At 66.5% G+C, this 20688-nt stretch overlaps 1 protein-coding gene and 1 long non-coding RNA gene across 3 annotated transcripts; both read left to right on the top strand.

Moving 5' to 3' along the window:
- Positions 1 to 464: 464 nt before the first annotated feature.
- On the top strand, positions 465 to 3499 carry LOC141741643 (uncharacterized). Its single transcript, XR_012586441.1, has 4 exons — positions 465 to 809; positions 1056 to 1144; positions 1536 to 1621; positions 3107 to 3499. It is a non-coding gene; the product is annotated as an uncharacterized LOC141741643 (long non-coding RNA).
- Positions 3500 to 4929: 1430 nt separating this feature from the next.
- On the top strand, positions 4930 to 20333 carry CLCF1 (cardiotrophin like cytokine factor 1). 2 transcript variants are annotated; one of them, XM_074586451.1, is made up of 3 exons: positions 4930 to 5048; positions 14678 to 14844; positions 18607 to 20333. In XM_074586451.1, exons 1-3 carry the CDS (start codon positions 5033 to 5035, stop codon positions 19096 to 19098), a joined length of 675 nt encoding a protein of 224 aa, XP_074442552.1. In that variant the 5' UTR covers positions 4930 to 5032; the 3' UTR covers positions 19099 to 20333. The 2 variants fall into 2 exon arrangements, with proteins under 2 accessions (XP_074442552.1, XP_074442551.1); XM_074586450.1 differs by lacking the exon at positions 4930 to 5048 and adding an exon at positions 6136 to 6175.
- Positions 20334 to 20688: the final 355 nt, after the last annotated feature.

Genomic DNA, 20688 nt, shown 5'->3' with positions numbered 1-20688 from the left:
AGCCGCGGCCTCGACCCCCCCCCGCCCCGCCGCGCCTCGCCGGTGCCCCCCCCCCCCCCGCCCCCGAGCACCCCCCGGAATGGTCCCGCCCCCCTTCCCCTCCCCGCTCCAGCCCCCGGTGGTTCCGTCCACTTCAACGCCGCGCGGCGCCACCACCTTCCCCGTTCCCGCGCCCGCCCCGCACCCGCCGCCCCCCCATTGGACGGCAGCCGGCCCTGGTCCCGCCCCCTCCGCCTTCCCATTGTACGGCAACTGGCCCCCGTCCCGCCCTCGCCGCCGGTCGATTGGTCGGCGCGGCCGCCTGACGGACGTTCTCGCCTCACGTGACGCGGGGAGGGGGCGGCCCCCGCCGCTCGGAGGCGCGCGCGCGCGCGCGGGTAGGCCCGCCCCCCCCGCGGCTCGCTATTGGGCGGCGGGGCGCAGGCGGTTGGAGTGACGTGCCGCTCAGCCAATGGGGCTTCGACGGCGGAGCGGCCTGTCGGCGCCCCTCAATATGGCTCCCCGGGCCCGGTCCCGCTCCTCGGCTCGGCCCCGGCACCCACCTCGGCCAGTTTCCAGGCCCTCGGCGGGGCCCCGTGGGCCCCGTCTGCCCCCGGGTCCTTCCCCCGGGGTCTGTGCCAGGCCCCAGCCCTCCCCCGGGGTCCCCGGCCCTCTCTGAGGGGCCTGTGATGCCTTCGGCAGCCCTAGCTCTCCACAGCACCCGGCCTGGCCCCCTCTGCCCGCTCCCCTGCCCCTCCGAGGCTCCTGCTGGGGCTCCAGCCACCCCCTTCTCCCTAGCGAGCGTCCCCTTGTGCCCAGCTCCTCCGAGGGTAAGGCTGCCCTCCCTCAGGCTCGTCCCCCGCTTCAGCTCAGCCCCTTCCACGAAGCCCCTGCCCGCCCTCCAGGGGCACGGTGGCTCCCTGGTGCCCACCCCGCTGGGGCTCCGCAGCTCCCTGGAGCCGGGCAGCTGCCCACACGAGGGAGCCCGGTGTTTTGGGGTCCCTCTCAGGGCACATGGGGGAGCGGGGACGCTGTGGCTGGGTTGGCAGCGGTTTAGCGGTCTCTCCATCCTGCAGGCCGTGCCGTGGTTGCAAGCGGGAAGCTCGTCTCTTGAAGGCCGGCGCCGTGTCTGAGTGGGGGAGACAGTATGAAAGCAGTAAAGAGGGTAAGAGGGAGGCTGGGTGAGGGGAGAGCTCAGTAAATCGCTTTTCTCACACACAGGCAGCCGGCCCGGAGCGAGTGGCTCTCAGGTTGGGGCCTCGAGGGAGGCCAGAGGATCTGGCTGCGAGGAACTCGACTCGCGCTCGCAGCGGGGTCCTTCAGCCGGCTCCCGCCCGCGGCTGCCCAAGTCCCTCCTCCTGGGCTCGGTGGCTGCGGAGCCCGAGCCGAGGGGCCCCCAGCACACAGCCTGCGGAGCGGGGCTGGCACCCGAGGGGGGAGACAGGGAAGGGGGGGGGAGGGGGGGGGGGGGGGGGGATGCGGAACCCCTCTCCCACGGCTGCCGATCTCCAGCATGCAGCCGCAGCCTCTCCTCCTCCTCCTCTCTTCCGTCTCAGGTGCGCCGCTGGTACTCAGCTCCTTCCCGAATGCCCCACATCTGGGATTTCGGACCTGACGCCCCTTGGCAGCACATCCCCTCCAGGTACGCAAACTTTCGACCTTTGCGGGGCCGCTCTGCGGGCCAAGCCACGTGTGTACAGCTGGGCTGGGAGCCCCCCGAGCTCCCAGCCCTGCCTTGGCCTGGGCTCGGGGTCCAGCCCCCCGGGGTCGGCTGGATCTGCCTCCCTCTGCCCCTGGGGTGAGCACTGGCTACCGGCCTCTTCCTCCCAGGAGGAGGAGGAGGACGGGATTGTGTGCGAGCGTCCGTTCCAGCTCTTGAACAGCAGCCGGGCTCCTCTGGAGCCGGCGTCCCCAGGAGGGGCTCTGGCCTCGGGGCTCGGCGTTTTATGGGGCTGTGGATAGGACGCAGCTGGCTGCGGTCGTGACACACACACCTCAGCGGTGGCCAAAGCCACGCGCACCCCTCCCTCTTCCCCTGGCCGCCCTGAGCCAGCGCTGACGAGGCACCGGGGGACAGGGCTGGAGACTGGCCGGGGGCAGGAGGCTGGCAGCCCTTGGGGGGCTCTGTCACAGACCCTGAGGTTGCAGACCCTCGTTCCTGTCGCCTTCCCAGCCATCCCTGGGTGCCCGGTGGACTCAGGGCCGTCTCCTGGCGCCGGCGGCTGCCCGTTCCCTGGAGAGCCATGGTTTCCTTCCCAGCACGGCATCCTGAGCACATGGCGTGGTGCCCTCGCCCAGGCAGTGGCGCGGGGAGACAGACGGCCACAGCTGGGCTCCGCAGGAGGGGACAGGCGCCCGCCGCTGGGCCGAGTGTCTGCTCCGTGCCCCAAGACATCCCCTGCCTGCGCCCCAGGGGTGTCCCCGAGGAGCCGGGACAGTCCCCTGCCTGCCCAGCCCATGGCTCGGAGGGGCTGCAGGCGGTTTGGGGGCTCAAACCCTCCGCAGTGCCAGGGTTTTCTGGGTCTGCCTCGGCACTCGGGGCATCCAGCGGCTCCGCTCCTCTCCCTCCTCCGCTTGCCAGAGGCCCAGGGCTCTGGTGCGGCCCCGGGATGTGGTGGACGGATGTGCCCGCCGCAAAGGTCAGCAGTGGGAGGCAGGGCCGGCAGCGGCGCCGGCGGGGGGGACCCGCGCCGCCCGGGCCGGGACAAAGGTGAGGTCAGCTGCCCACGGCGCTGCCGGTGACGTGGTCCCCGAGGGCAGGGGGGACACGGCTTTACCCACGCGGGGCCATCACGGGGCTGGGTGTGCAGCAGGGCCTGCGGAGGAGGAGGATGATGATGCCTTTGTGGGGGGGTCTCCAGCGGTTTGACCCGCTTGTGCCTTGTGCCCCCCTTATCCCGGGGGTGGCAGGGGCTCCGTCTCGGCGCCGCCGGCTGGCACGGGGCTCTCCGGCAGAGGAGAGGGAGCTGGGGAGGAAGGCGCCAGCTTTGGGGGGTCGGGGTCTTCCTTCCGCTCACTACAGGGCTGTCTGGGGGGGCTTCCACGGCGCTGCTGGGTCGAGGGGCTCCTGCCACATCCGCTGGCCACGTTACCCTCCTCCTCCTCCTCCTCCTCTCTTCTCTCTCAGGTGTTGGCCCAGCGTGAGCTGTGCTGGAAAACTCCCCAGAAACATCCTCGGTGGCCAGGACTTGTCACCCCCCCTGCCCCGGGCTGGCAGCCGCTCCCACAGCCCCGGCCATGCTGCAGCCCCCCCACCCAGGGGACGTGAAGGCGGCTTTTCCCAACTGCTCCGTGCTGTTTGCTCGGGAAAGGCGGGGGGGAAACAAGATATCCTGCACCGCGGCTAGGGGAGCGGCTGGCCCCACACTGTTGCGGGAAGGGCTGGAAGCGGGGACCCCCTCCCGCACGCTGCCGGGGAGCTGGGATACGGCACCTTCCCGGAGCACCTCTGTTGGGTCCTTCCTGGCGGATTTGCCACCAAATCCGTGGCTCCCAAGCAATAAATCACCCCCGCACTGCCGCGGTGTGGGTGTCAGTGCCTGGTTTATCCATACAAGGGGGGGGGGATCCCTAAACCCTGAGGCTGGTGGGTTCGGCACCGGGAAAGGCTGGTCTCCGTGCACCCCGAGCTGCCACCCCGCTGTTCCGTGTCCCAGGGAAAACCGGGAAGGCTCGGACCTGGCCAGGGCCGAGGTGGGGCCGGAGCCGAAACGAATCCGGTTGTTACCTCCTGGCCCTTCCCGGCGTTCCCGAGCAGCGCCGGCCGGCCAGCGCCTTTGTTTTAAACAAAGCTTTTTCGGGGGGAGCCAGCTCGGGCGAGGAGGTTCCCTGAGAGCCCCCCCACCTTTCCCCAGCTTCCATGGCAGTACCCACTGGTGGATGTGGGTCATAAAAGGGGGGGGGGGGGGGGGCGGGTCTGGCTGTGGGATCACCCCCCCTGCTGCCGCGGGTGTCGGGCTCAGCAGGGATTTACACCATGCTTGGCCCCGGGGGGGGGTCAAGCCACCCACGCTCCTCCCGCCCCGGGTGGGTTATGAGAAACGCCACGGTCACTGCCAAGGTCCCCCCACGGGTCGGGGTCCGTCTTAATGAAGGAGGTTAATTAGGAAGGCAGCGGTTGATGGAGGAGGGTTGGGGCTGGAGGGGGAGGGGGGGAGGTTTGCGGGACCGGGGGGTCCCTCCCGACCCCCGGTGGCGGGCAGGGGGTGTGGGCAGCGGCAGCCCGGGGGAAGCTTTACCCCCCCAGCCCCGGGGCAGAGGGTCTCCCCCCCACACACCCCGGTAACGGGTGCGGGGGGTGCGGGGCTGACTCGCCGCCGCCGCTCCGAGGGTCTCCGGTACCCGACGGCCCCCGTCCCCGCTGCCGGTCGCTCACCTGCCGCCTCCCCGGCGCCCCGGGGCCGTCCCGGCGGGGCAGCGACCGAGGAAGCTCCCGGGAACCGGGACGGGATGGAGGGGGCGGGGGGGGGGGGGGGGTCCGCACCCCTTCCCCCCCCCCGGTGGAGCGGCAGGGGAGGGGGCTGGCCGCGGCAGAGGAGAGGCGAGGACAACCCCCCTCTGTCTGTCTGTCCGTCCCCGCCACCCGTCCCCCGCTGCCTGCCGGGCTCTGCGCCTTCCCAGCCCTCCAGCCCCCCCTCCTCCTCCTCCTCCTCTGGAGGGGGGGTGAGGGAGGGGGGGGGGCAGGCTGGCACCCCCCCCCCCCCCCCTTCCCAAACCACCCCCCCCGCCCCGCTGCGGGGCGGCGAGAGGAGCCGCTCCGCCGCACCTCGCCCCGCTTCCCCCCCCCTCCCCGCGCCTTCTCCCTCCCATACCCCCCCCCCCCCCCCAAAAAACCTCCCCTCCCCGGACCCCCCCCCCCCCCTCCGCCCCCCCGGGGGACCGGGCTCTCGGCGTGCGGCGGCTCTTACACGTCGGGAGGAGAAAAGAGGCGAGAGGGCTGGGACCGGCAAATGGGAGCCGGAGCGGCGGTCCGGTGTGCGGGACCGCTGCCTGCCCGGCCGGGAAACCCCCCCCAAGCCCTCACCCACCCCCCCGGCTACCTCCTCTGTCCCGCATGGAGCTGAGAGCAGGTAGGAAACCACCCCCTCACCCCCCCCGCCTCGCTTTCTATCCCCGCACCGACCCCGCACCGGACCCCGCCACTAACAAAAGCCGTGCGGGAGCCAGAATGGGAAGTGTCGGGGGGGGGGGGCGAAAGGAGGGAAAAAGTTGTGTGTTGGATGTTTTGGGGGGGGGTGTCCCCCTCATCCTGCCCGGCCGGCAGCACCCCCGGGGACCCCCTTTTTCCTTCCCCCCCCCCCCCATCCTCCAAATTCCGGGACCCCCGGGGATGGGGAAGGGGAGAGAAGGTGGCGGTGGAGGCGGGGGGCGGGGGGGGGGGGGGGAGAGAAGGGAGGGAATGAATGGAGCCCCGCTCTTGTGTACAATTGCATCAAATACATTCTTGAAAGCAACCTGGTTCTGCTTAACACTTGAATTTTGAAAAAAAAAAAAAAGAAAGAAAAAAAAAAAAGAGAGAGAGAGAAGGGGAAAAAAAAAAAAAAGCAGGGAAAGGAGGGAGGCAGCCGCTTGGAGAGGGTGTATCGCGAACTCCTTTTTTTTTTTTGTGTGTGTGTGTGTGGTTTTTTTTTTTTTAAATTTATTTATTTTTTTATTTTTTTCCCTATTCTTGCATTCCTGGACACCAATCAAAAGAGCAAATCAAGGGAGGTGGAAGAGAGGAGGGGGTGGGGGGGCAAAAAGGCGGCGAGCGCGGTGCGAACCGTGCACCCGCACGCTCGCTCACCGCGCCCCCCCCCCCAAAAAAAAAAAAACCCCAAAAAAAACCAACCCCAAAAAATCCCCCTTTGTTATTTTTTTTTTTTCCCACCTAACACCCAAGCAAACACAAACCAAAACAAATAGGGAGGAGGTGGGGGGGGGGGGGGGGGAGAGAAAAAAAAAAAAAAGAAGGAAATTAAAAAAAAAAAAAAAAACCCACACCAAAAAAAACCCCATAGCGAGCGCAAAAGCGAGCCAGGGCAGAGGCGAGCAGGCGGGCTCGGGGTGCGGAGCAAAAAGCCAAGCCCCCCCCCCCCTTTCCCCCCCCCCCCCCGGCTTTAGGCTCTTCTGACCCCCCTGCTCTGTGCCTTCTACCCCCCCCAACCCCCCCCCACCCGCGCCCCGACTATGCTCAATGTCGCTGGGGAGCTCTCAGGTAAGACCCAAAACGCTGGGGGTTGGGGAGGAGAAGGCGGGGGGGGGGGGTGTGTATGGGGGGGTGTCTCTGCCTGCCATGGGGTTTTTTTGGTTGTTTTTTTGTTTTGTTTTTTTTTTCTTTCCCTTTCCGACCCGCTGCTGATTTTAATTTGATGTGATTAAAACGTCTGTCTGGCTTTGGGATTGATTTAAGACTTTTCCCCTTCTCCGGGTCTTTTTTTCTTTTCTTTTCTTTTTTTTTTTTGTTTCCCTTTTTTTTTTTTTTTTTAACCTTTTTTTTTTATTTATTTATATATATATTTTTTATGTTTTTCCCCTTTCTCTCCTTCCCTCTTTTCCATGCATGTTTGTGATTACCAGGGAGGGAACCGCCGCTGAGAGCACGGAGCGTTAAACCCCGGGACTGACAAGAGGGGAGGAAAAAATGAAAGTCGCTGGGATTTTTTTTTGCGGGGGGGGCGGTGGGGGGGGAGCAGAAAGAATTTTATCTTTCCTAACCGCGGCTGAATTTGGGGGGGGAGTGGGGAGGGGGGGTGTTGTTTGCCTCGTAATGCTTTTACCGGAGCGAGATTCCTCTAGGAGACAGATTTTGGGGTGCCGGAGCCATGTCGGTGTCCCCAAGGCTCCGACTGCGGTTTTGTTACCCCCGCTCGGAGCGTTTTGGGGGTCTCGGGATGGTTGGGGGGGGGGGGGGGGGCTGGCCGGCCCCACGGCACACCGGCTTGGGGGGGGGGGGTTCCTCGCCCGGAAAGGAGGGGGAAAAAATGCTGGAAAACACCCTTAAAAGGTCAAACTGTGGGTGCCGCGGGGTCGGGGCAGCACGGGGTCGGCTCCGGTGCCCGGTTTGACTCCGGTGCCCGGTTTGGCTCCGGTGTCGGCGTGACGCAGGACGGGCAAAACGGGGCGAGCGCCGGGGAACCGGAAAAGCGAGGCCGGGATCCCCAGCGGCTCCATCGCCCTCCTCCCCCCACCCCTCGCTCCCTTCTTTTTCCCCCCCCCCACCCCTCACCACCCATCGCCGGTGGCCGTGACCGGGCAACCGGTGCCACAACCAGACCCGAGGCCTGTTGGTGGCCGGCAGCGGGACGGGAAGGGGACACGGAGCCCGTTGGGGCGAGAGCTCGGCAGCCGCCGGCTGCTCTGCTCCCACTCCCCGTTTCGGGGGTATCCCCGGCTGGTGGCACAGCCTTTTTTTTTTTTTTTGTTGGCTTGTCTCGGGGACATGTGGCGGCACCGGTGTCCCCGTGCCTATTTAGCAAGGCACGGTGGCGGCGAACATCTGGGCTGCATTAGGCGCAGCCTCCGAAGGGAAACGCGGAGGGCTCCGCTTACAGGGCCGGGCTGGGGCGGCGGAGGGGGGGGGGAAAGATTTATGCCCTGTTAAGTGGCACAGAGCTCCATAAATCACCCCCCCCCACCCCGGCCAGCTCCTACCTCCCCGTCCTGTCCCCCCCCCCCGCCGCCATCCCTGGCCTCGACGTGGCATGGGGTACCCGCGGTCTGTCACCGGTGCCAAGGCACACGGGGATGCCAAGCCGCTGGGCACGGTTCGTGACGCGGCGCGTGGCCCGTGGGTGACGGAGTTATCCCGGGCTTGGCCAGGGGTGCTGGGGGACATGTCTCGGGGGTAGGGGTACATGCCCCCCCCCACCCCCCCCCACCCCGGCAGAGCTGCCGGTCCCGTCGTGTCCCCACGACGCGGTGGCGGCTGGGTGGGACGTGCCGAGCGGTGGCAGCGGGTCCGGAGGTGCCAGGGGACGGAGAGGGATGTGACATGCGGGGCTCACGGTGCCACGTGGGCTGGCACCGGGGGTCCCCAACCCCAAAGGGTGCTGGGGGGGCGGGGGGGGGCGGCGCGCGTCTCCGTGACTTGCACCGGGCGGGATGGAAGGATGTCGGGACACCTCGGACGGCTCGTGGGTGCCAGCGGTGGGTGCCGTGGCTGGCCGCGCGTGGGGGGCGGCGGGATCTGGTTGGGATTAGGGGGCCTGCGCGCCGTCCCCCGTTCCGCCGTCCCCCCCGTCCCCCCCCCCCGCCGTCCCCTCGCCGGCGGGGGTGTTTCCATCGTGTGCCGTTGGCTGAAGCCGGATGGGAAATCCAGGCCCAGCTAATTACGGCCTCGCTGGAGTCTCCCGTGCGCGGCCGCATTTATAAACACACGGAGGAGACAGGATGTAAACACTCAGCGCCGCGAGCGTAGGCACGGCCCGTTCGGGGACGCGGGGGGCCGTGGTCCCCCCTTCCCACCCCCCGGCCCCATGCGCCCACCCGCTCCCCGGCCACGCACGCAGCCGGCAGCGGTGGCTTGGCTGGCCAGGAGCCGTGGACGGCTCCTGGCCAGCCAAGCCACCGCTGCCGGCTGCGTGCGTGGCCCTGGGTGGGGGGCGGGGGGGGCTGTTGGTGGGGCTGGTGGGATTGGGGTGGGTGCCGGAGGGGTTGGGAGAGGGGTGGGATGGAGGTGAAGGCTGGGAACAGGCAGGTGAGATCCCGTGGGATGGGCTGGGGTGGGATGAGACAACGAGATAGGGGAGGGGGTGAGATATGAGAGATGGGATGGAACGGGATATGGGATATGGGGGTGAGATGAGACGGGATGGGATGAGATGGGATGGGATGGGATGGGATGGGATGGGATAAGACATGGGTTGAGATAGGATGAGATGGGATATGGGATATGGGACGGGATGAGGCGGGGTGGGATGAGGTGGGTTGAGATAGGATGAGGTGGGATGAGATGGGATGGGATGGGATAGGATGGGATGAGACAAGATATGGGATGGGATGAGATGAGATAGGATGGGATGGGATGAGATATGGGATGGGATGAGATATGGGATGAGATGAGGTAGGATGGGATGAGATATGGGATGCGATGGGATGGGATGGGATGAGATATGGGATGAGATGAGGTAGGATGGGATGAGATGGGATGAGATGAGATATGGGATGAGGTAGGATGGGATGGGATGGGATGGGGTGAGACGAGATATGAGGTGGGATGAGATGAGATAGGATGGGATGGGATGAGACGAGATATGGGATGGGATGAGATGAGATATGGGATGGGGTGAGACGAGATATGGGATGGGATGAGATGAGATAGGATGGGATGGGATGAGATAGGATGGGATGGGATGAGACGAGACATGGGATGGGATGAGATAGGATGGGATGGGATGGAATGAGACGAGATATGGGATGGGATGAGATGAGATAGGATGGGATGGGATGAGATGAGATGGGATGGGATGGGATGGGACAGGACAGGACGGGACAGGATGGGACAGGGTGAGATGAGATGAGATGAGATGGGATGGGACGGGATGGGATGGAATGGAATGGGACAGGATGGGGATCCCACCGCAGCATCCGTGGCCACTATGAGGGAGCAAGGACACACGTGTCCTTCCCATCAGTGCTTGGGGACCGCCGATGTCCCTGTGGCGGGGCACAACCACAGCCTGAGCGTCCTCACGGCCCTGCACTGCCGGCTCCGCGGGGCTGCCGCTGCGCCTGCCCGCCGCCGCCGTGTCACCTCCCCGGCCCCGCAGGGTGAAATGCCAGCAGCCTGGGGACACGGAGGTGTCCGTCCTCCTGTCCTCCTGTCCTCCTGTCCTCCTGTCCTTGAGCATCACCCGCTCCGAGAAGAGCAGCAGGCAGAGGCTGGCTGCCACGTTGGGCTACCAAACCGCCCAGGGAAGGGTTAAGCGCTGCCGGTCGAAGGCAGCCCTGGCCAAGACCGCTGCCTGCTCCTTGCCCGCAGGCGAGGGCTACTTTGTCCTCAATGCCGTGGTCACGCCTGGCCACCGCGGGACCTCCCGGGCTGGGCTCCCAGCCCAGCCGCCAGCGCCGGGGATGGGGCCGGGGGGTGGGATGATGGGGCTCGTCTCGCCGCTGGACACCGGCCCATCAGATACGGCGGCTCCGGGGGCCAGCTGGGCTCCGTGCCGCTGCCCGGGGGGCTCCGGTGCGAGGGTCCCCCCATTCCTGCTTGCCGCCCCCGCCCCGGGCACCCACGAGGGTTTCGGGAAAGCTGCTCTTGGGTGGCTTGTGGTTGCCCTTGACCTCGGCGGCTCTGCCCACAGCATGCCCGGGGAACAGCTCACCCGGCACCGCGGCGGCTACGCTCCCGCCTCGGCTACTGGCCGGGAAGTCTGGCCAGCGCTGGGTGAGGGGGTGGGTGGCTTGCGGGAGGGCAGGGGTCCCGCCAACGTGACTCCGTGAGCATCCCCCCGCCACCCCTGTCGCCACGTGGCCGAGGGATGCTGGCGGCATCTCCGGTGGGTCCCGCCGCCGGCCGCAGCCCCTCGGCAGCGTGGGTGTCCCGGGGTGCCCGCTCCCGTGTCCCCGTCCGCCCCGCGGCCCCCAGCCGAGCGGGTGACCCCGGGGCAGCCACGCCGTGAGCTGCTTACGTGGGCTGGGAGCATCCTGGCCAGGCTCCAGAGCCGGTTTTGAAACCCTCGGGTTCTTCCTCTCCGACGTCACCGGGATCCAGCTGTGCCGGGCCCCGCGCCTCCCTCCTCCCCGCCGGGCCACTGCCGCCGCCATTGTCTGTCCCGGTGCCCAGACGTTTTCCGCCCGGCGCCGAGTGGCTGGGAGCGGGGTGGGCGAGGGACAACGGGCGCTCCACGGGGCAGCCGGCACGGCTGGGCCACTGCCACCGCTGGGACGTGGCCACCGTCGCTTTTGTGCCACCCGTGCTGTGCCGTGGCCATGTCTGTGCCACCCCTGCTGCGCCGTGGGCATGTGCGTGCCACTGCCACCGCTGTGCCATGGCCACCATCGCTGCTGTGCCACCCGTGCTGTGCCGTGGCCATGTCTGTGCCGTGGTCACCGTCACTGCTGTGCCATGGCCACCACTGTGCCACCCACATGGCTGTGCCATGGCCGTATCTGTGCCACTGCCACCACTGTGCCATGGCCATGTCTCTGTCACTGCCACCGCTGTTCTGTGGCCACCATCACCCCTGTGCCACGGCCATGTCTGTGTCACTGCCACCTCTGCGCCATGGCCTCTGCTGTGCCGTGGCCATGTCTGTGTCACCGCCGTGCCATGGCCACTGCAGTGCCACCCGCGCTGCTCTGCCATGGCCATGTGGCCACATCTGTGTCGCTGCCACCGCTGTGCCGTCACCACCACTGTGCCACCACCACGGCCGTGCATCCCACCGTCTCCTGCCCATCAGCCACCCACCTCCCCCTGCCCTTCCTCCCTCCTCCTCCTCACCGTGCCCCGGCCACCTGCCCGGGTGCTGCCGGTGGCTCCGTCCCCGTCCCCATCCCTGCCGCCCGTGCCCCCCGCTCCAGCCCGGCTCTCCCCTGGCTGTGTTTGCTTTGGCGGCCGCCGGGCCAGGGCTGGTGTAAATCCCACTCTGGAAACCGGAGCCGGCGGCGGGCGAGGGTCCGGCCAGCCCAGCGGTGCCGGGGCTCGGCCAAAGCAAACACCCGGGGGTGGGTGGGTGACTCACCGCCGCGGCGTGTCCCCCCCCCTCCCCTCCCCCTTCTCGCTGTCCCCCGGCCCACGCACGCAAGGCAGGCCAGCGGCACGCTCCACGCGCCGGGACCCGGCCACGGGCAAGCGGCTGCGTGTCGGGGCAACCGCCCAGGGCTGGTGTAAGGCCAAGGTGGGGGGGGGGGGGGGTCTGCGCCGGCACGCGCTGCGCGTCGCAGGTGGGCACGGGGTGGCACACGCCCGGGCGGTGCGTCGCAACGCGTGCGCCGCATCGTACGCGTGCACGGCATGTCACGCACGCGGTGTGTCGCGCACGCACGGTGCGTCGCGCGCTTACACGGTGTGTCACGCGTGCACGGTGCGTCGCACACTTATGTGATGTGTCACACATGTACGGTGTGTCACACACGGTATGTCACGTACGCACAGTGTGTCGCACACTTACGCAGCGTGTCACGCCTGCACGGTGTGTCACACGGTGTGTCACGCATGCCCAGTGTGTCACATGCCTTCACAGTGTGTCACATGTGCGTGCCACATTGTATGCGTGCACAGTGTGTCGCACACTTACACGGTGTGTCACGCACACGGTGTGTCACGCGTGCACAGTGCATTGCCCACTTACACGGTGTCACTCACGCTGTGTCACGCGTGCACGGTGTGTCACACACATGGCGCGTCACGCATGTGTGGCGCGTCACGCATGCACCGTGTGTCACACACACGGTGTGTCGCGCATGCACGGCATGTCATGCTCCGCGTGTCACGCATGCACGGTGTGTCACACACTTATACGGTGTGTCACGCCCGCACGGCATGTCGCGCATGGTATGTCATGCGCGCACAGTGTGCCGCACACTTACACAGTGTGTCACGCGTGCACGGTGTGTCACACACCTTGGCGGTGTGTCACAGGTGTGTGCCACCTCATACACGTGCGTGGCGTGTCGCGCACACGGTGTGTCACGCATCTACGGTGTGCCATACATGGCACACCCCCCCCCGCCGCTGGATGCCGGTGTCCCCCGTGGCGGCGGCACAGGGCAGCCGGGTACCCGCCGTGGCGCACGGCCAGAGCCGGGATGTCCCCAAGGACCCTCGTGCGTCACCGGCGCTTGGCTGTTCCTGGGTTTCCAAGCTTCCCGGTGGCGGGTGACGGGGAACGGTGACGTGCGAGGGCACCGTGGGCTGCCACCGGTGACGAGCCGTGCCGGCGGTGGGTCCTCCCGCCGGAGGAGCTGCCGGGAAGCCCAGCTCCGGCCTTGCCGAGAGATGCCAGTTGGCTGGGAGCATCCTGGCCGCCGGCCGTGACCTTTGCACAACCGCCGGCTAACGAAGCCGGAGCTCGTTAGGCCGCCTTGACGTCAAGGGCGATGACGGGGACCCGGCCGGCGGTTTCCGGCGGCTTCGGCAAAGGTCACCCCACGCCCCGGCCACCCCCAGGGGTCCCTTTCTCAGCCCCCCACCCCGTTCCCTATGGCCGGGGGGGTCCGGTAGCCCCGTGGGATGCCCAGCCCGCCCCGGCATTGATGGTGGGTGAGTCGCCGTGCCCAAATATAACCCGGCCGTGCCGTCCCGGCGGGAGCCCCGCGAGCCGCGCTCGCTCCAGACCATATAAAGGATTGTTGCTGCAGCCGGCGGGAGGGAACGCGACGCGGGGAGCCCGGGCTCGGGGGCGCTGGCGGGGTCACTGCGACAAAGCAGAGGGGGGGGTCCCCGGTGCACCGGTCGTGCCCGACGGCATCGCTCCGGGCTCCCAGCACTGCCCCGGCCGTGCCAAGGCGTCAGCTGTCCGGTGCCGGGGGATGTTGAGCTGCCCGGTGTTGGCTGGGGGGGGGCACTGAGCTGCCCTGTGCCAGGGGATGATGCTGAACCGCGCTGTGCCGGGGGGGGGATGCTGAGCTCCCCCGTGCCAAGGAAGGTGCTGAGCTGCCTCGTGCCCATGAAGATGCTCAGCTGCCCGGTGTTGGCGGGGGGGGGACGACACTGAGTTACCCTGTGCCAAGGGATGCTGAGCTGCCCCGTGCCAAGCCGGGGGGGGGACACTGAGCTGCTCGATGCCCACAGGGACGCTGAGCCGGCCACTGCCAGGGGATGCTGAGCTCCTCTGTGCCAGGGAAGGTGCTGAGCTGCCTGGTGCCAAGGGACGCTGAGCCCATCGGTGTTGGGGCCGGGGGGGGGGGGACACGCTGAGCTGCTCGATGCCCACAGGGATGCTGAGCTGCCCCGTGCCCATGAGGATGCTGAGCTGCTCTGTGCTGGGGTTGGGGGGGGCACGCTGAGCTGCACGGTGCCGAGGGATGCTGAGCCACTTTGTGCTGGGGGGGGGATGCTGAGCTGCCCAGTGATGAAGGGGGGGGACACACCGAGCTGCCCTGTGCCGAGGGAAGGTGCTGAGCTTCCCCGTGATGAAGTGTGGGGGGGACACACCGAGCTGCCCTGTGCCAGGGGATGGTGCTGAGCTGCCCAGTGATGAAGTGGGGGGGGGACAGTGGGGGGGGGACACACCGAGCTGCCCTGTGCCGGGGGATGGCGCTGAGCTGCCCAGTGATGAAGTGGGGGGGGACACACCGAGCTGCCCTGTGCCAGGGAAGGTGCTGAGCTTCCCAGTGATGAAGTGGGGGGGGACACACTGAGCTGCCCTGTGCCAGGGGATGGTGCTGAGTTGCCCAGTGATGAAGTGGGGGGGGACACACCGAGCTGCCCTGTGCCAGGGGATGGTGCTGAGCTGCCCAGTGATGAAGTGGGGGGGGGACAGTGGGGGGGGGACACACCGAGCTGCCCTGTGCCAGGGGATGGCGCTGAGCTGCCCCGTCGCAGGCGCGGCTGCCCCATGGCCCTGCGACGCATAGCCCTCCCGTGCCTCAGTTTCCCCACTTGCAGGTGGGTGCCCCCGCCGGGCGGCACGCTGGCTCCAGCCCCAAAGGACGGACCCCGCAGCCGCCATCTCCCTGCCACCCCACCCTGCCCAGGGGTGGCGGGAGGTGCTCTCCCCTCCCCTCAAAGTTTGTGTCCCCCACCCCGTCCTAAGGCCTTGTGTCCCCGCAGGAGACTCTTGGGGGATCTTCACCTTCCTGTGCGCCGCGCTCTGCAACCTGCCGGCGCTGCCCGCCCTGAACTGCAGCGAGGAGCTGGGCGCCGGCCAGTCCATCCAAAAAACCTACGACCTGACCCGTTACCTGGAGCACCAGCTCCGCACCCTCGCCGGCACCTACGTGAGTAAGCGGGGGGAAAGGGTCACCCACGCTGAACCCCGTTCATGGCACCCCGTGGCGTCCCCGCTGTCCATCTTCCCCCTGCCCGTCTCCCATGGGAGATGCTCCGGGCGCGGTGTGTCCATTCCCATCCCCGTCCCCCCCATCCCCAACGCCAGGGCACCGGGCACGGTGCCAGGGGGACGTCCGCGTGGGGAGAGGGAGGGAGAGGGGGGGGGGGTCACCCCGTTGTCACCAGCCGGGGACCCCCTGGAGACACCCTGCCTGGGGAAGCAGCGGGGGTGGGGGGGGGAAGGGAGTGCGCTGGCACGGCTGCACACGCGTGTGCCTGCACATACGTGTGCGTTAGTGTGTCTGCGTGCATGTGCCTGTACGTACATGTGTGTGTGTGCCTGTACATACACATCCCGGCACATACGTGCGCACGCATTGGTATGCCCGCACATACATGTGCCTGTACATACATGTGTGTGCATTGATGTGCCTGTACATACATGTCCCTGCACATGCGTGTGCGTTAGTGTGTCTTTGTGCATGTGCCTGTACATATGTGTGTGTGCCTGTACATACATGTCCCTGCACATGCGTGTGCGTTAGTGTGTCTGCGTGCATGTGCCTGTACGTACGTGTGTGTGCATTGATGTGCCTGTACATACGCGTCCCTGCACATACGTGTGTGTGCATTGATGTGCCCGCACGTACACGTGCCTGCACATACGTGTGCGTTAGTGTGTCTGCGTACATGTCCCTGCACATACGTGTGTGTGCATTGGTGTGTCCACACATACATGTGCCTGTACATGCGTGTGCGTTAGTGTGTCTTTGTGCATGTGCCTGTACATATGTGTGTGTGCCTGTACATACACGTGCCTGTACATACGTGTGCGTTAGTGTGTCTGCGTACAAGTGCCTGTACGTACATGTGTGTGCATTGATGTGTCTGTACATACACGTCCCTGCACATACGTGTGTGTGCATTGGTGTGTCCACACATACATGTGCCTGTACATACGTGTGCGTTAGTGTGTCTGCATACATGTGCCTGTATGTGTGTGCATTGATGTGCCTGTACATACGCGTCCCTGCACATACGTGTGTGTGCATTGATGTGCCCGCACGTACACGTGCCTGTACATATGTGTGCGTTAGTGTGTCTGCATACATGTGCCTGTACATATGTGTGTGTGCCTGTACATACACGTCCCTGCACATGCGTGCTTGTGGATTGATGTGCTCGCACATACATGTGCCTGTACATACGTGCGTGTGCATTGATGTGCTCGCGCATACATGTGCCTGCACATGCGTGTGCGTTAGTGTGTCTGCGTGCATGTGCCTGTACGTACATGTGTGTGCATTGATGTGCCCGCACATACATGTGCCTGTACATACGTGTGCGTCGGTGTGCCTGCACGTGCATGCCTGCACATACACGTACGTCAGTGTGCCTGCACGTGCGTTCCTGCACACACGTGTGCATCCGTGTCCCTGCACATACGTGCGCGTCGCTGTGCCTGCGCGTACACGCCCGTGTGTACGTCGCCGTTCCCGCACACGCGTGCGCATTCCCACCCCCCCTCCCTTGCCGCGTCTCCCGGACACGCGTGTGCCGCAGCACGCCCCGCCGCCACCCGCCCTCCCCCGGGGGCTGCGTGTCCCCCCTGCCCTGCCCGGCTGCGCCCGTGCCGGGGGCCAAGGAAATGGCTCATCGGCAGCAGGGGCGCGGGCAGCTGCCTCTCCCTGCCCGCCGGCAGCTGCCTCTCCCTGCCTCCCGGACACGCGTGTGCCGGCACCGCCGCCCCACGCCGGGGTTGCCCAGCTCTGCCCTGACGTGCCCCCGCTGCCGCCGGCTCAGCCTCCTCGGTGCCGGGCCCGGGGAGGGGGTGCCAAGCGGTGCCGTGGGGCTGGGCGCTGGGATGGGGGGTGTGTGTGTGGGGGGGGTTCTCCCCAGGGGAGACTTGGGGGTATGATGGGGAGAGGGACGTGGGTGGGAGGGAGATGGAGAGGCCTGGGACATGGTGGGCATGTCCACCTGGGGGACATGGGACCTGGGACATGGTGGGCACGTCCACCTTGGGGACATGGAACCAGGGACATGGAGACCTGGGACATGGTGGATACGTCCACCTGGGGGACATGGGACCTGGGACATGGTGGGCACGTTCACCCGAGGGACATGGAGACCTGGGACATGGTGGGCACGTCCACCTGGGGGACGTGGAACCAGGGACATGGTGGGCACATTCACCTGGGGGACATGGAGAACTGGGGCATGGTGGGTACGTCCACCTGGGGGACATGGAACAAGGACATGGAGACCTGGGACGTGGTGGGTACGTCCACCTGGGGGGACATGGAACAAGGACATGGAGACCTGGGACATGGTGGGCATGTCCACCTGGGGGACATGGGATGTGGGCAAGGGGACATGGAGGCTGGGGACACGGTGGGCATGGAGACCAGGGACATGAAAAGGAAGGGGAGGTGCGCAGGAGGACATGGAGACCTGAGATGGGGTGGGGGGGAGATGCCCAAAGAGGGGACACCAAAACCTGGGATGTGGGGGACACGAAGACATGGACTTGGTGGGCACGAGGTCATGGAGACCTAGGACGAGGGAGACATGGAGACTGGGGACATGGTGGGCATGAGGATGTGGAGACCTGGGACATGGGGGACATGGAGACCGGGGACATGGTGGGCATGAGGACGTGGAGACCTGGGATGAGGGGGACGTGGAGACTTGGGATGAAGGTGACATGGAGACCTGGGATGATGGGGACAAGGAGACTGGGGACGTGGTGGGGACAAGGACATGGAGACCTGGGACATGGGGGACGTGGAGACTGGGGACATGGTGGGCATGAGGACGTGGAGACCTGGGACGAGGGGGACATGGAGACTTGGGATGAAGGGGACATGGAGACCTGGGATGATGGGGACAAGGAGACTGGGGACGTGGTGGGGACAAGGACATGGAGACCTGGGACATGGGGGACGTGGAGACTGGGGACATGGTGGGCATGAGGACGTGGAGGCCTGGGACGAGGGGGACATGGAGACTTGGGATGAGGGGGACGTGGAGACCTGGGGTGATGGGGACAAGGAGACTGGGGACGTGGTGGGGACAAGGAGACTGGGGACATGGTGGGCACAAGGATATGGAGACCTGGGACATGGGGGATGTGGAGACCAGGGACATGGTGGGCATGAGGACGTGGAGGCCTGGGACAAGGGGGACATGGAGACTTGGGATGAAGGGGACGTGGAGACCTGGGGTGATGGGGACAAGGAGACTGGGGACGTGGTGGGGACAAGGACATGGAGACCTGGGACATGGGGGACGTGGAGACTGGGGACATGGTGGGCATGAGGACGTGGAGGCCTGGGACGAGGGGGACATGGAGACTTGGGATGAGGGGGACGTGGAGACCTGGGGTGATGGGGACAAGGAGACTGGGGACGTGGTGGGGACAAGGAGACTGGGGACATGGTGGGCACAAGGATATGGAGACCTGGGACATGGGGGACGTGGAGACCGGGGACATGGTGGGCATGAGGACGTGGAGGCCTGGGACGAGGGGGACATGGAGACTTGGGATGAAGGGGACGTGGAGACCTGGGGTGATGGGGACAAGGAGACTGGGGACGTGGTGGTGACGGGGACTTGGGACACGGCAGGCGGCGTGCCAGGGCGACCGGGGACGAGGGGGGTCAATCCCTCCGCCCCCCATCCTCAATGTCCCCCCCCTTCCCTTGCAGCTGAACTACCTGGGCCCCCCCTTCAATGAGCCCGACTTCAACCCCCCGCGGCTGGCGCGCGCCGAACGGGTGCCCAGCGCCACCGTGGACTTGGACCTGTGGCGAGGGCTGACGGATAACGCCCGCTTGGCCGCCAACTACCGGGCCTACAGCCGCCTCCTCTGCTACCTGCGGGCGCTGGACGGGCAGGCGGGCACCGCCGAGCTGCGCCACCGCCTGGGGCACTTCTGCTCCAGCCTCCAAGGGTTGGTGCTCAGCATCGCCGGCGTCATGTCCTCCTTGGGTTACCCCCTGCCCGCCGGTCCCGCCGGCCCCCCGGCCTCCCCCGGCACCCCCGTGGCACCCAACGACTTCCTCAAGAAGATGGATGATTTCTGGTTGCTGAAGGAGCTGCAGACCTGGCTGTGGCGCTCGGCCAAGGACTTCAACCGCCTCAAGAAGAAGGTGCCACCGGCCGTGGTGACGCTGCGCCTGGAGGCGAGGGGTTTCTGAGCCCCCTCCCGGTGTGTGTGTGTGTGTGTGTGTGTGTCCCCCGACTCCCCGGGATGGGGCTCCTCACCCCAACAGGCCACCACGTGTCCCCACCGTCACCACGCTGTGCCTTGCGGGATGGGGTTCCTGACCCAAAGTGCCACCACAGCCACCCACGTCACCTCTCCATCACCGCTGCGCCTTAAGGGACAGGGTGCCTGACCCCAGAGTGCCACCAAAGCCACCCATATCCCCTCTCCGTCACCACACCGTGCCTTGTGGGATGGCTGTCCTGACCCCAAGCACCACGACGGCCACCCCACATCCCCACCATCGCCACGCTGTGCCTTGTGGGATGGGGTTCCTGACCCCAAAGTGCAACCAAAGCCACCCATGTCCACTCTCCGTCACCAGTGTCCCTTGAGAAATGGGGCTCCTCACCCCAAGTGCCACCGAAGCCACCCCACATCCTCATCATCGCCTCCTTGTGCCTTAAAGGATGGGGCTCCTGACCCCAAAGTGCCACCAAAGCCACCCCACAGCCCCCCCCATCATCACAGTGCCTTAAGGGATGGGGCTCCTGACCCCCAAGTGCCACCAAAGCCACCTCATATCCTCCCTGTCACCACGTTGTGCCTTAAGGGATGGGGCTCCTGACCCCAAAGTGCCACCAAAGCCACCCCACAGCCCCCCCCCCCATCATCACAGTGCCTTAAGGGATAGGGCTCCTGACCCCCAAGTGCCACCAAAGCCACTCGTGTCCCTCCTCCATCCTCGATGTCCCTTGAGAAATGGGGCTTCTGACCCCAAAGTGCCACCAAAGCCACCGATGTCCCACCCTCTGTGCCTTGATGGGGGGTGGGGGGGGTGGGGGTCGGTGCCACCGCGGTGTCCCCACCTCCGTGCTGTGCCCCCCCCCCCCCACCCCCCCCCACCCCAGGCTGTCCCCATTGTTCCCACACCCATGGGGCTCAGGGGGGTGGGGGGTGGGAGTGTGGGGGGGGACCAGGCTCCTCCCCCCCGCCCCACGTCAGCGATAAGCCCCGCCCCCCGGCAGCGATAAGCCCCGCCCACCACCGAAAGGACCAACCCCCCGAATAAGCCCCACCCACCCACCAGCAAAGCCCCGCCCCCAAGGAGCGATAGGCTCCGCCCCCCCGGGACGACAATAAGCCCCGCCCACCGGCCCGTGTAGCAAGAAGAAAGCCCCGCCCCCCACAACAGGCCACGCCTTTTTTTGCCCCAAGCCACGCCCCCGCGGTGGGCGGGGCCGCAGGGGAGGAGGGGCCGCAGGGCCGCCGTCCCGGTGCGTCTATGAGTGTTTATTTATTGGAGATGTTATTTATTTGGGGTATTTATTGCAGAAGATCTATTCTTGTATGAACGAATAAAAGCCTTTCTCCAGCAGCCCCCCCGCCGCCCCCCCCCCACCTCCACGCCACACTTGGGGGGGGGGGGGGGGAGGCGCGGGTCAAGGGGGCTCAATAGCCCACGTTGCCATCAGTAGGGACCAGAGTGAACGGATGGCTGATCCAGCCTCTGAGCTCGGGGTGGGGGGGTCTGGGTGGTCCCACCTGGCAGGGTGGGGAGCCAGGACCCCCCCCCAGGCCT

Source organism: Larus michahellis, chromosome 4, assembly GCF_964199755.1.
Source record: "Larus michahellis chromosome 4, bLarMic1.1, whole genome shotgun sequence".
Classification (NCBI taxonomy): Eukaryota; Metazoa; Chordata; class Aves; order Charadriiformes; family Laridae; genus Larus; species Larus michahellis.
This window is presented reverse-complemented; position numbering and strand designations above follow the sequence as displayed.

What these genes read in the sequence shown, in the direction of transcription:
- CLCF1 (XM_074586450.1), top strand. Translation starts at nt 6,148, where the DNA reads ATGCTCAATGTCGCTGGGGAGCTCTCAG. An exon ending in TGTCGCTGGGGAGCTCTCAG is followed by an intron (nt 6,176 to 14,677) that starts GTAAGACCCAAA and finishes GTGTCCCCGCAG; the next exon opens with GAGACTCTTGGGGGATCTTC. An exon ending in GCACCCTCGCCGGCACCTAC is followed by an intron (nt 14,845 to 18,606) that starts GTGAGTAAGCGG and finishes CTTCCCTTGCAG; the next exon opens with CTGAACTACCTGGGCCCCCC.